Below are 15084 nucleotides of genomic sequence, written 5' to 3' on the forward strand. Positions count from 1 at the left end.
CAAATGTATTACATGAAAATATAAATAAAAATATAAATAAAACAATACATTTACCTTTTGATAATCCCCAGGCTTATTTCCAAATGTCTGCAGTGCTATCTTTTTGATAAGATCTGCAAAAAAGCAAGATTTTCAGCTTTTAGAGATAATAAAGATAATTAAAAAAAAATATTTTAAACACCATTTGTACCCAATAATCATAGGTACCAGTATTCAATGGAGAAATGATAGGCCCCTCTTTAATTGCTTCAGCTATCCCATAAGCAGTTCTATTGACAGAGGACTTTAGGATTTTTAGGATTAAAAAAAATAGATTTTAGAAGTTCCACATATGTCTATTAATATTTTCTACAATTGGTCCCAAGACTAGATTCTGAAATAAAGAAGAAAAATTTACAACAGAAAAGATACATTGCTTAAAACTGGAGTTGAACAAAGTAAAAGGAATGATTTTAACACCTTCAAAAAAATGCAACATACTCATTTTTCATCCATATCCAAAATTTAACAGAATAACAGAATTGAAGGGACCTCAGAGGTCTTCTAGTCCAAACCCTGTTCAAGAGGAGACCTTATACCAGGGGTGTCAAACTCAAGGCCTATGGACCATCCAATGTGGACAGATCTGGCCAGGGCCGCCATCAGGAATTTTGGGGCCCCATACAGCCTAAGTGTCTGGGGCCCCTCCCCCCCATTTTAAAACTACTTTATTTTGCGACATACCAATTATGTATTAAATTTACCTTTCAAAAAAAATTTCAACCCTGCCACTACAACAAGGTACACTTGTTTGACAGATTAATAATATGTTAATAACGCAGAAAATATATTCAAGTGACATCAACATATTACATACATATAAATAAATAACCAGAACAGTGCAAATACACCAAATTAACAAAATATTATTAATTTTGCCATCAACAATATTAAAAGCAGCAATAAGATGGCACAAAGGATAAAGACAAAATACTCCTGCATCACACTAGAAAAATATTTGTTTTCACAATAATACCAATAAATAACAGGTAACCAGAAAATAAATTATACGCAATAATGTTTAAAACTATATGTAAACTCCACCATAGGTGTAAAAAGCACAGTGCAAGAAAAAAGAAGAGAAAGAGGAGGGAAGAGCAAAAAAACCTTCCCTCTTCTTCTCATTAACCTCTCCACCTATCTCCTTATAGCATTTTCCAAAGTCTGCAAAATTTTAAAATTGCTTTATAAAAAAGAACATACCCTCATGTATCATCAAATCCACATTATGAAGCAAATGTGCAAAAAATCCAAGATTTTTTTCTCATATATGTACCTGCTATTGAGTTCCATAATATATTTAAGCTATTAAATGTGTAATGTATAGCATGTCCGTGGCTCTAAGAGCAACTCTTTATTCTTTATTCTTCTTTTCCTAGGATGTTATCATATCTATTAAACATACGGTGAGATATAACTGTGTATGCATTTAACATAATTTAGAATCTAAAAAGTAAAATATCAAACTCCCACGTCAGATCTTCTCTGCACAAATCTCAAAATATGATGTAGTTGTTTGTTTTTTTGAAAAGACCATAGTAGCTCTACCCAGCTTCTCCTTTGCATATTCAAATCTTTCCACTTCCCACAATGCTTGCTTCTCGAATCCAGGATGGTGTTTGCTTCTCAAATCTAAAATGGCGAGGCGGCTCCAAAAAACATGTCAACTCCAAAGCAACACATCTTTTCCTCACACTTAGAAGGGAACAATTTCGAAAAAAATCTAACACCATAATCAAAATGTATACCAAATTAGCTCTGATCCAAACTTCATCTTTAGCAGCTATGAAGCTCTTCATGCAGAATAGAGAAAATTAGGCATTTTTGCTGATCTGTGCTCTTGCTTGGTCCCGATTGTAACAATTTTGCAGCTGAATCCAATTAGCTTCCTTAGCACGCCAACTCACCAGCACACCGCAGAGGTTACCGGTCTTCTTCAATCGCCGGGCCCCCCTAATTTTTCAATTTGGCCGGGCCCCTGACGCCAGTACCGGTAGTACTGCCCTATCGGCGGCCCTGGATCTGGCCTGCATAGCCACCTTGGAAACTCTAAAAGTCCAGCCCACATTGCTTTGGCCTGGCCACCATCCAGGCATGTGCGCAAGCACAGAGGAGGCGGGTGCACATGTGCACAGTCCTAGCCACCCCATCCCAGTATGCATGCATGCGCACAGGAGGGGGCCAGCATTGTTTGGGCCTGGCCCACCCCATCCTGGCATGGATGCTACCAGGTTAAAAATAGACATCTCTGACCTTTTAGGTGTGTGTATGTGCACCTGCAGAGGGGAGGTGTCTGGAAGCAGGTGCTATTATTTATTGGATTTCTATGCACCTGGCCCTCAAAGAAGCAGGCATGGTGGCAGCAGGCAGAGTCAGGGGAGAAGTATGTGATGCAGACCACATGCATGCTCCATCCCAGTTTTATTTTATTTTATTTTATTTATTGTATTTTTTTATGCTGCTCACTCCAAAACGGACTCAGAGCGGCTCATGACTGCAACAGGCGGTGCCAGCCTGGCACATCCAACAGACCAGATCGCGTGTCTCTCCCTGCACTTCTGCCTCCAGTTACTACCACTGTGGGACAAGACAAGGTGGGGCAGGGTATGAGGCAGTTGCTGCCAGACACCATCTACCTGCATACTCTGTCCCATCTGTTTCTGCTTGCAGTTGGAGAGTAGGTCACTGCTGGTCATCTCCTGTGTTCCTTGTGGGTCTTACACTGGCCTACATGTGAAATATGTTCTTGCACACCCAAGACATCTTGGCACTTGTAAGAAATATGTAATAGGGCCGAGGCATATAAGGCCTAGATATAAAACTCACTCTTATTAGCATACTGAACTTCCGAACTTTGGTTTGAGGAAAAGTGGGCCTTGCCAGGAAGGAATTGCAAAAGAGAAAAACATGTCTATGTTTGGTGGTAAATACAGTGGGGCTCTGTTTTAGGGATGAAGTAACCCTATGTTCCAGGCCAAGAAACATTCATGGAAAAGGGGAAAACAACATGATAGATATTTCCGAAGAACTATGATGAAATATGAAGCAAGAACAGAAAAACAACCCCATATATGGACAAATAATGGACAGAGAGGAGGGGTGTAAGAAACCTATATAAGATGATCCTTGTAGTTGGGTACTTTATCTTCAGAGGTACACGGGTACCTTTCCCGTGACCTCTCCAGGTCCCTTTATGATCATGCCGGTCAAATGTGTCCTATGTTTTCTATATCTTTCTATGTTTTATATTATGTTGTTAATAAAGACTTTTGCTTTTATTCTCTTGGTCTGGGGACTTTTCCTAACAGCACTCCTGTGAGCCACTGGCCCCACTGAGGCTCCCAGCAGCTTACACAGGTCCATTAGGCTGCTGCCATTGCCTACTTCAGGCTGGGTAGGTCTGCTGAGTGGCAGCGGAGTTGCTACCCAGGAGCTGTCAGAGGTAGAGACCCCTGATGACACACACCCTTCATTGGGCCTGTTTGGCAGGGTGAGCTGAGCCCTGCCCTGCTCTGCTGCAGAGTACTTTCACAGCACTGCCTGGCTTATGCAGTTCCTTCAAACAGAGCTCTCAAGGGTACATACCCTTCTCTGGACCAGAGTGGCCCCACTGAAAGCAGCCTTCTATCTTGCAGTCCCCCTGCCAGATCTGCATTCCTAGTTGAGGGTTGCAGGAAATTCCTCACTCGGCCAGCCTGGAAGGTGCAGCTCAGCCATTTCAAGCACCATTGCGGGAGGCCTGGGAGGGCGAGGTTGAGGTGAGAGGAACTGTCAATGGGAACTCTGGGTCCCACATCCCTCACCATACAGAACTGCATAGATGCTACCCTCCAACATTTCCAACAACCTCATGAGACAGGGCAACCCCTGGCAACAGGTCTTACCCACTGTGTCTCTTCTGTGGATAACTTTCTTGACAAGCCTGGAGGAGATGCAGGGAGTGGCAGCAGAAACTCCACCTGGTGAGCTTTCACTGTTCTATGAGGAGGTGCCCACATGTGGATTGGGACACTTTAGCTCCATGGAGGCATCTGGTAAGTGGCGGGCCAGCTCAGGAGTAGCAGGGTGAATTGGCAAGGTGCTGCCTGAACTGGTGCCTAGTACTCAAAGGCCCACTTCCTGTGGAAAGGCCCTCTTCCTCCAGCCTTGGGATGGGTGCTGCTTACTACCCTACCACTCTCTGCACTTCAAGGAAGCCCGACCGAGCACTATGGATTGGATCTGATAGCAGGTCCGAAAGCACCACACCCTACACTTTCTGCTGTGTCCACTGGCAAAGTGCTGCTCTCATGCACCTGATGCACCAAGGCATCACTATGGACCACTATGGCAGCCTGCAGCAGGGCTGAGTTGCATCAGGTACACAAGGGGAACACACTTGGGGAAAGAATGGTCATCCACCCTGGTGCCACAGCATTTCCTTCACTCCTGCGAGGAAATTGCCGAAACCCCACTGTCTGGGGGGGGGGGGGTGCTGATTCATTTGAATCAGCCCAGAACTTCCCTGAAGGGGAGAAGAAGAAGGGAACCCAGTCTGGTTCCCATTTTGGGGTCTGCACATCCCGCAGGCGCCATCCAAGAGCTTCCACCTGCAGCAGAGCAGAAGCAGCTTGCTTCTCTTAGCCGCAGCAACTACGTTCGGGAAGATTAAAGTGAAAGTGATGGATGTCATTCGGAATGAAAAAGGAAAATAAGTCTTGTGCTGGAGGAAGAAGAAACAGAGAATTGTTGACTGAAATGTGCACTTTTGCCGGAGGAGAAATTTTGCTAAAGAACTGTATTATGATAAAGGAACTTTCTAACTAATTGGGGTAAGCGGCTAAATTGAAATCAGAATTGTCTAATTTGCAAAAAATTAAGCACAATAAGGAAGTGATTCTAAAGCCCATTTGGATAAAAAATTGGATGGTTTGAGGTTTTGAAATTGGACTTAAAGAAAAAAAAGCTTTAAGATTTGAAATAACTAAAATTGAATCCTTTTCGTTTTAAATGATTTTTAAGTGTATTTTGAGAACAAAATGGTGGAGCCATCTGCTGGTCAAAGTTTTGTGGTTATGAGAATCTTCTTTTACTTAGAGAATTTGATGTCTCAGCGATGACCTTGGAAAAGAGAAACCAACTGGATTATTGATATTTTGTCCACAAAGGAGACTTAGAAGGGATGAAAGGAGGATTTGCAAATCTTGTGCGAGCCTGAACTTTGGTTGAACTGTTTTGGAAAATATATCTAGGCTGTTGGGAAGAGCTTAGTAACAGCTGGAGATATGAGAGGGGCCCTTGCAGACCATGAGAAAATGAAAATGGAAATTCAAGAGAAGAAAAATGTGTAAAGACTTGGCTGGATATTTTAAAGAGCTGAGAGAATTGATGAGTGGATCTTTCCAAACTACTAAGGATCTTATAATTGAAGTTAATAGAAAACTACAGGATGTGACAGATTCAAAGGAGACATTTGAAGATGGAAATTTTATAATACTGGATGCATAGATGGAGGAAACAACAAGAGACTATGGAAAATTAAGCAATGATAAAAATAATGTTGTACAGTATTAGTTATTGGACATGATATAAAACAGTTTGATTATAAAATTTTGATTTATGATATAACAAAAAAATTTAAGAATTGTCTGGATAAAGAAAGGGCTGATGGTCATAGATTTTACTCTGAGCACATTGAAATACGCATACATACCAAATGGGAAAGATGTGGGCAGAAGCACTGGAATTTCCAGAATAAAAGAGGATTTAAAAATAAAATTAATTTGTTGGGATGTTTAAGGAAGCAAAGGGGACAGAATAAAAAACAAAAGGGAAGGAGTTATAAAATGACAAGAAAGAATTTTAAATTTGGGTTTACACAAGAGAGTTGGGATTATGAGAAGGATTGATTAGGTTTAGATTAATTTCTAATTATCAGCTTCTATTAGATGTCTTATTTAGGAGTTGATGTTTGGCATTTATAGAAATATTAGGTTTATTGATTATATTAATATAGGCTTAATTGAATTTAATGAAATGTATTAAATAAGTAAATTGATGTTAAGGAAATATTAGGTTTGTTGATTATATTAAAATAGGCTTAATTAGTATTAACAAAATATACAAATAAAGTAAGTTGAATTTGATAAGTAAAGTTGTAATATAAGAATAGAAATAGTTTGAACGATTTAAAGAAATGGAATTTGTTATTAACAATTATTGAAAAAATGAATGAAATTGGTTAAATATTAGGTTTATGGTCACGCTGATGGATGATCTCTGGCGGGCCCAGGACAGGGGTTTATCCTCTGTCCTAGTGCTTCTTGACCTCTCAGCGGCTTTCGATACCATCTACCATGGTATCATTCTGTGCCGGCTGGAGGGGTTGGGAGTGGGGGGCACTGTTTTTCAATGGTTCTCCTCCTACCTCTCTGGCTGGTCGCAGTTGGTATTAGTGGGGGGGTCAGAGGTCGACCTCTAGATTTCTCCCTTGTGCGGTGTCTCAGGGGTTGGTCCTCTACCCCCTGGTCCTCTACCCCCCCGGTATTAGTGGGGGGTCTGAGGTCGACCTCTAGATTTCTCCCTTGTGGGATGCCTCAGGGGTTGGTCCTCTACCCCCTGCTATTCAATCTCTACATGAAACCGCTGGGTGAGATCATCCAAGGACATGGGGTGAGGTATCATCAGTACGCTGATGATAACCAGTTATACATCTCCACCCCATATCCAGACAGCGAAGCAATTGAAGTGATGGAGGCTTTTAGGGTCTAGATGGGTGTCAACAGGCTCAAACTCCACCCTGACAAGATGGACTGTCTGTGGGTTCTGCCTCCCAAGGACAATTCCATCTGTCCATCCATTATCCCGGGGGGGATTACTGACCCCCTTGGAGAGGGTCTGCGGAGAGGAGCAACATACAAATCTAATAAATAATAAATAATAATAACTTGGGCATCCTCCTCGATCCACAGCTCACTGTAGAACACCATCTTTTGGCTGTGTTGATGAGAGCGTTTGCCCAGGTTTGCCTAGTGTACCAGTTGTGGCCCTATTTGGACAGGGAGTCTCTGCTCACGGTCACTCATGCCCTCATCACCTTGAGGTTTGACTACTGCAATGCTCTCTACATGGGGCTACCTCTGAAGAGTGTTTGGAAACTTCAGATCATGCAGAATGCAGCCGCAAGAGCAATCATGGGCTTTCCTAGACATGCCCATGTCTCCTCAACACTCCGCGGCCTGCACTGGTTGCCGATTAGTGTTGGTAATGACCTATAAAGCCCTACATGGCATCCGACCAGAATATCTATGGGACCACCTTCTGCCACACGAATCCCAGTGTCCAATTAGGTCCCACAGAGTCGGCCTTCTCCGGGTCCCATCAACTAAACAATGCCATCTGGCGGGATCCAGGGGAAGAGCCTTCTCTGTGGTGGCCCCGGCCCTCTGGAATCAACTCCCTCCAGAGATTCGAACTGCCCCCACCCTCCTCGCCTTCCGCAAGACTCTGAAAACTCATCTCTGTTGCCAGGCATGGGATAATTGTTGTATCCCTTGGCTAGTAAGATGTATGTATGATTATGACAGAGTAGTATTGTTTGTTTTTTTATGATAGGGGGTTTTAGCCATAGTTTTAATTATTGGATTTCTTGTACATTGTTTATTGTTGTTGTGAGCCACCCTGAGTCTTCGGAGCGGGGAGGCATACAAATCTAATAAATTGTTGTTGTTATTATTATTATTATTATTATTATTATTATTATTATTATTGACTATATAAAATAGGTTAATTGAAGTTAATAAAAAGTACTAAATAAGCAAGTTGATGCTTAGAATTTAGGGAAATATTTGGTTTGTTGAATATATTAAAACAGGTTTAACTAACTTTAATGAAATATATTAAGGAAATATTCGGTTTGATGATTATATTAAAACAGACTTAATTAGCTTTAATGAAGTATATTAATAAAGCAAGTCAAATTTGATAAATAAAATTGGAATATAAGAACAGAGATGGTTTGAAAGTTTTATAAAAATGGAATTAGTGATTAATAGATGATTTATGGTGCACTGAAAAAAATGAATGAAATTGGTTGTATTTCCTTTTTTTCTTGTATTTTTAATGTTTATGATTTGACAGACTAGGGGTTTCTAAAATTAAGTAAAATGTGTAAAGAGAAATAGGAGGCACTACGACCTAGCAGTTAATTAGATTGTTAGAAATATTGTTTATTTGTTAGTATATGTCTGAAGGAACATCAATGTGGAAATGTAATACATGATTATTGTGATTGCTGGAGAACAAGATTAGAAAAAGGATTTTTAGAGAAATTAACAATTTTGAATTATGAACTTTTGGATTAGAAACATAGAAAAATGACGGCAGAAAAAGACCTCATGGTCCATCTAGTCTGCCCTTATACTATTTTCTGTATTTTATCTTAGGATGGATATATGTTTATCCCAGGCATGTTTATTTTTTTTCATAAATTTCTTTATTAAGTTTTCACATATAGTTCAACTCACAACTTATTCCATTTTACAGATTATAAACCATCTCTATTAACGTTCTTATTGTAGTTTTTTTTACCTGTTACATTCCATTGTGTACATTAAACTTTGTACATTTATTTTCTAGTACAGTGGTACCTCGAGATACGAGTTTAATTCGTTCCGGACCTGCGCTCTTAAGTCGAGCAGCTCTTATCTCGAACGACTTTTCCCCATAGGAATTAATGTAAATAATTTTAATTGGTTCCAGCCCTCAAAAAACTCACAAAGTTAGTCTAAATTATGCAGAAAGATATGTTTTTAATGAAGAAATGTACATGTACATATAAATGAATAATGAAGTTTCTTTCACTTAACTTGTAAACTTTCTTAAACTTTTAAATTTACATATGTTCAACTTCTCTGCCACCCAATCCTGTAGGACAGAGGTCCCCAACCCTTTTTGCACCAGGGACCGGCTTTAAGCGATCAAGAGAGGAATGGGTGAATGAATGGATGGATGGAGGGTGGGAAGGAAGGAAGGAAAGAGGGAAGGGACAGGAACAGAGGAAGGAAGCAAGGAAACTTATGAAAGGGGAGAGTAAGAGAGGAATGAGTGAAGGGAGGGAGGGAAGAAGGTGGGAAGGAGAAAGAAAAGAAGAAATAGAGGAAGGGAAGGTAAAAGAGAGAAAGAAAAAGAGCAAGAAAGAAAGAAAGAAAGGGGGAAGGGACAGGAACAGAGGAAGGAAGCAAGGAAACTTATGAAAGGGGAGAGTAAGAGAGGAATGAGTGAAGGGAGGGAGGGAGGGAAGAAGGTGGGAAGGAGAAAGAAAAGAAGAAATAGAGGAAGGGAAGGTAAAAGAGAGAAAGAAAAAGAGCAAGAAAGAAAGCTGCAAGCACCCCCCCGAGCCCCCCAGGCCGGCTGCAACCTTTTAAAACACGCGCGCCGCTTCGCAGCTGTCTCCTGAAGCCGAACGCGGAAGTTAGCATTTGGCTTCAGGAGACAGCTCCTTGGCGCTTGTATCTCGAATTTGGGCTTGTAAGTAGAACAAAAATATCTCTCCCCTCCCAGCTCTTATCTCGAGTTGCTCTTAAGTAGAGCAGCTCTTATGTCGGGGTTCCACTGTATTTATTACATTCACTAAATGGTAAATAAAACTATTTACAAGGTAGCTATAGTTTGTTTCAATTGTATTGTTGCTTCATATTATGTTATTTCTATATTCTCTTTTGAACCCATTCATGCCATTTTTGCCATTTTTGTTTTGATTCCATGATTTTGTTTCCCTTGATTGAATTAGTGATTTCGTCCATCTCGACACAGGTATATATTTTATCTATAATTAAATTTTCCGTTGGGGTCTGGTCATTCTTCCAAAATTGTGCAATCGCAATTCTTGTTGCAATATTTATGTGTGTTGTAAGAAGCAGTGTTTGTTTTGAGTAGTGATTTCTCCAGATTCCTAATAGCATAGCTTCCGGGGTAAATTCTATTTCCTCTTTTGTAATCTCTGAGAGCCAGGTATGAGTTGTTTTCCAGATTTTTTGTACCTTCGGACATGACCACCACATGTGAAAAAAAGTCCCTCTTTTGTTTTTACACTTCCAGCATGTGTCTGATAATGTTGGGTAAATCTTTGCTAATCTAACTGGTGGGATATACCATCTGTAAAAAAGTTTATAATAATTTTCCTTATATGCTGCCGAGAGAGTTATTTTGGATATTGTAATCCATGTTTTTTCCCAATCTGCTATGTGTATCTCGTGTTACAGGTTTTTCCCCATGCTGTCATAGGTTTTTTAGTTGTCTCTTTGATTCTTTCCTGTTCAAGAAGTATTTGGTATATTCTAGTTATCTGTTTATTTTCATTCCCTGTTAAGATCTTATCTAGTGTTTTCATAGAGTTTTCAATACCGGGGGTTTGACTGTCTTTTTTGAATCTAGATTCTATTTGTGCATATGCCCACCAGTCCATTTTATAGTTTAATATTTCCAATTCTTGTCTAGTTTTGAGTTCTCCACTTGGGTGTAAAATATCTGTGTATTTAATGGTTTTAGTTACATCTATCAAATTTGGGTAGATGATGGCTTCCATAGTGGACAGCCATCTTGGTATTTTATTATAGTGTTTCACTTTAATTTCGTACCAAGTTTTTAGTAGTGATTTTCTAATCAGGTGTCTGTTAAATATAGTTTGTTTTTGTGATTTATCTTTCCATAAATGCGCATGCCAACCTATTTGTAAATTGTGGTCTTCTAATACAAGTATTCTCTTATTTTTTAAGTTTATCCAATCCTTTATCCAAATTAGGCTCGACGCATTATAGTATAGTTTTAGATCTGGGAGCCCCAGGCCTCCTCTGCTTTTATTATCTTGGAGATACACATATTTGATTCTTGGCTTTTTATTTTACCAAATAAATTTGGAGATGATTTTATTAATTTCTTTAAAATATTTTTGTTCTAAGTTGATCGGGGCTGTCTGAAAAAGGTATAAAAATTTAGGAAGAATATCCATTTTTATTAGGGCAATTCTGCCTAACATTGATATTTGTAGGTCTTTCCACTTTTCTAAGTTTTTTTTAGTTTCTTGCAATAATTTATCATAATTATCTTTTTTAAGGGTTATTGTTTTGTTAGTTAGTATTAATTCTAGGTATTTAGGTTTTTTTGTAGTTTGAAGTTTCGTAGTTTCCTCTAAATTCTTAATTTGCCGTGCACTCATGTTTTTTGTCATTAACATTGTTTTTTGTTTATTTATTTTTAATCCTGCAAAATCGCCAAATTTTTCTATTTCTTTAATTAACTCTGGGCCGGAACTTGTTGGTTCTTCCAAAAAGAAAACCATGTCGTCCGCATATGCTTGCAATTTGTATTCTTCTTCCTTTATTTTAATTCCTTTTATGTTTTATCCCAGGCATGTTTAAATTCAGTTACTGTGGATTTACCAACCACGTCTGCTGGAGGTTTGTTTCAAGGATCTACTACTCTTTCAGTAAAATAATATTTTCTCATGTTGCTTTTGATCTTTCCCCCAAATAACTTCAGATTGTGTCCCCTTGTTCTTGTATGCATTTTCCTATTAAAAACACTTCCCTCCTGAACCTTATTTAACCCTTTAACATATTTAAATGTTTTGACCATGTCCCCACTTTTCCTTCTGTCCTCCAGACTATACAGATTGAGTTTATTAAGTTTTTCCTGATAAATTTTATGCTTAAGACCTTCCACCATTTTGGTAGTCTGACTTTGGACCCCTTCAATTTTGTCAATATCTTTTTCTAGGTGAGGTCTCCAGAACTGAACACAGTATTCCAAATGTGGTCTCATCAGTGCTCTATATAGCGGGATCACAATCTCCCTCTTCCTGCTTGTTATACCTCTAGCTATGCAGCCAAGCAACCTACTTGCTTTTCCTACTGCCCAACAACACTGCTCATCCATTTTGAGACTGTCTGAAATCACTACCCCTAAATCCTTCTCTTCTGAAGTTTTTGCTAACACAGAACTGCCAATACAATACTCAGATTGAGGGTTCCTTTTCCCCAAGTGCATTATTTTACATTTGGAAACATTAAACTGCAGTTTCCATTGCTTTGACCATTTATTTAGTAAAGCTAAATCATTTACCATATTACAGACACTTCCAGGACTATCAATCCTACTGCACACTTTAGAGCAGACCTGGGCAAGGGGCTGTGACCGGCCTGCCCACTATCTGTGACTGGTTTCCTGGAGGAGGAAGCCATGGAGTGCAGGGGACTGGGGGGGGGGGAACAAGCACCTCAAATGAACAGGACAAAAAAGCACCCACCAACAAGGCTCTCTTAGAGCCCCACCATCGTGGGACAAATCAGGGTCACCCTTTTTAGTCCCGTTTTGCTGCATGAAAGCAGTAATCCCTCCTTCCTCATGGTTCTCTCCTCTCTGTGGTGTCGGACAAAAGGCATTGGACTGGGAGTGGGGGCAGTTGTTGAGGCTCAGGGGGGGCAGCAGCAGCAGCTGAAATGAGGGGCAGCTGAAATGAGGGGGAAAAAACAACAGCCCAGAGGATAGGATGCAAGGGCAGAGGGCTGCTGGGCGAGGCGGCGGCAGGCCAACACAGAGGGGAGGAAGGTGGGTGGGCGGCTTCATGCCATATTGGGTGTTATTGTGCCATAAGTGAGTTTTATTGTGATAATGTGGGGGTGGGGCCAGCTGGGAGTGGGGGTGTGGGCTGCTGGGGAGGGGCAGCGTAAGTGAGGAAGTGAAGGGAGGAGGGGGAGGACAGCAGAGGGGGAAAATAAATAAATAAGGAACAGGGGGGAGGTTTGCGCTCTTTGTGTGTGTGTGTGTGTGTGTATTGGGGGGGGGGGGTAATTTGGGAGAAAGAAAACAAGGAAGAGGGTAGAACTGAGTTAATTATATTAGTCTGGCCCTCTAAAACCATCCCAATTTCTCATGCGGCCCCATGGCAAAATTAATTGCCCACCCCTGATTTAGAGTCATCAGTAAATAGGCAAACCTTCCCTACCAAACCTTCCCCTATGTCACTCACAAACATATTAAAAAGAATAGGACCCAGAACAGACCCTTGTGGCACACCGCTTGTAACCAGTCTGCTCAGAATACTCGCCATTAACAAAAACTCTTTGATGTCTATGCTTCAGCCAGCTGCAAATCCACTGAACTATCCAGGGATTAAGTCCAATCTTCACTAATTTATCTATCAGCTCTTTATGTGGAACCGTATAAAAGGCTTTGCTGAAGTCCAGATAGGCACTTTCCTATTAAAAACACTTCCCTCCTGAACCTTATTTAATCCTTTAACATATTTAAATGTTTCAATCATGTCCCCCCTTTTCTTTCTGTCCTCCAGACTATACAGATTGAGTTAATTAAGTCTTTTCTGATACGTTTTATGCTTAAGACCTTCCACCATTCTTGTAGCCCGTCTTTGGACCCATTCATTTTTGTCAATATCTTTTTGTAGGTGAGGTCTCCAGAACTGAACACAGTATTCCAAATGTGGTCTCACCAGCGTTCTATATAGCGGGATCAAAATCTCCCTTTTCCTGCTTGTTATACCTCTAGCTATGCAGCCAAGCAACCTACTTGCTATTCCTACCGCCCGACGACACTGCTCACCCATTTTGAGACTGTCGGAAATCACTACCCCAAATCCTTCTCTTCTGAAGTTTTTGCTAACACAGAACTGCCAATACAATTATTATTATTATTATTATTATTATTATTATTATTATTATTATTATTATTATTATGTCAATACAACACAGCAAATGAGATCACTATGCTGGATTTCGTATTTCATCACCAGTCGGGTGCTTCCCAAACACCTAGGACTGTGTGATGTAGTGGCGAATTATGTTTGCCGATCCCAGTAAAGTGGCCTTTTGCAATTGACAGATGGAGATTTTGTCAATTCCGATGGTTTTCAAATGTCCGCTGAAATCCTTTGGCACTGCGCCCAGCGTGCCAAGTACCACTCGGACCACTTTCACTGGCTTATGCCAGAGTCGTTGCAGCTCGATTTTTAGATCTTCGTATTTCACTAATTTCTCTAGCAGCTTCTCCTCAATTCTGCTGTCCCCTGGGATTGCGATGTCGATGATCCATACTTTCTTTTTCTCCACAATCAGGATGTCTGGGGTGTTATGCTTCAGAATTCGGTCAGTCTGAAGTCAGAAGTCCCACAGTAGTTTTGCTTGCTCATTTTTGACCACTTTTTCAGGCTTATGATCCCACCAGTTCTTTGCCACTGGTAAATGGCAGTTCCGGCACAAGTTCCAATGGATCATCTGTGCCACAGCATCATGTCTATGCTTGTAGTCAGTCTGTGCGATCTTTTTGCAGCATCTGAGTATGTGATTGATTGTTTCATCTGTTTCTTTATAGAGTCTGCACTTTGGATCATCTGTTGATTTTTCAATTCTGGCTTTGACAGCATTTGTTCTAATGGCCTGTTCTTGTGCCGCCAGTATTAGTCCTTCTGTCTCCTTTTTGAGTGTTCCACTTGTAAGCCATGACCAGGTCTTTTCTTTATCCACTTTGCCTTCAATCTTCTCCAAGAACAGGCCATGCAATGCTTTGTTCCGCAAACTGACCATACGACATTGAGTTACAGTTTTTCTATACTAGTCCTTGGTTTGCTTCACCTTGAGAAGCTTCCTGTTGTTGACCTCCATCAATGCTGACTCTTTGCTCTCCTTCACAGTCAGCTAATGCATGCTTCTCTTCTTCCACTGTCTGCTTCACTTGCAAAAGTCCTCTGCCGCCTATTTTCCTTGGTAAATACAGCCTGTCAACATCACTGCGAGGGTGTAGTGCATGATGGATCGTCATTAATTTTCTGGTTTTCCTGTCCAAGTTGTCCAGCTCTGCTTGAGTCCAGTTCACTATGCCAGCTGTGTATCTAATGACAGGTATGGCCCAAGTATTTATAGCCTTGATATTGTTGCCACCATTCAGTTTGCTCTTCAAAATTTTTCTGGTCCTCTGGATGTACTCTTTGCTGATCACAGTTTTCACATGACCATGCTTGATATTATCCAGTTGCAAGATGCCCAAGTATCTGTA

General features: G+C 40.5%; 1 protein-coding gene across 1 annotated transcript in view; it reads right to left on the reverse strand.

The window, feature by feature from the left end:
• Window positions 1-15084, reverse strand: part of PROM1 (prominin 1) — a 541566-nt gene that overhangs the window by 411613 nt on the left and 114869 nt on the right. Inside the window, exon 4 of the mRNA XM_070757376.1 lies at window positions 55-113. Coding sequence (XP_070613477.1) covers window positions 55-113 — 59 coding nt within the window. The remainder of the gene's footprint in view (window positions 1-54; window positions 114-15084) is intronic.

This window comes from Erythrolamprus reginae, chromosome 7 (genome assembly GCF_031021105.1).
Source record: "Erythrolamprus reginae isolate rEryReg1 chromosome 7, rEryReg1.hap1, whole genome shotgun sequence".
Taxonomy (NCBI): domain Eukaryota; kingdom Metazoa; phylum Chordata; class Lepidosauria; order Squamata; family Dipsadidae; genus Erythrolamprus; species Erythrolamprus reginae.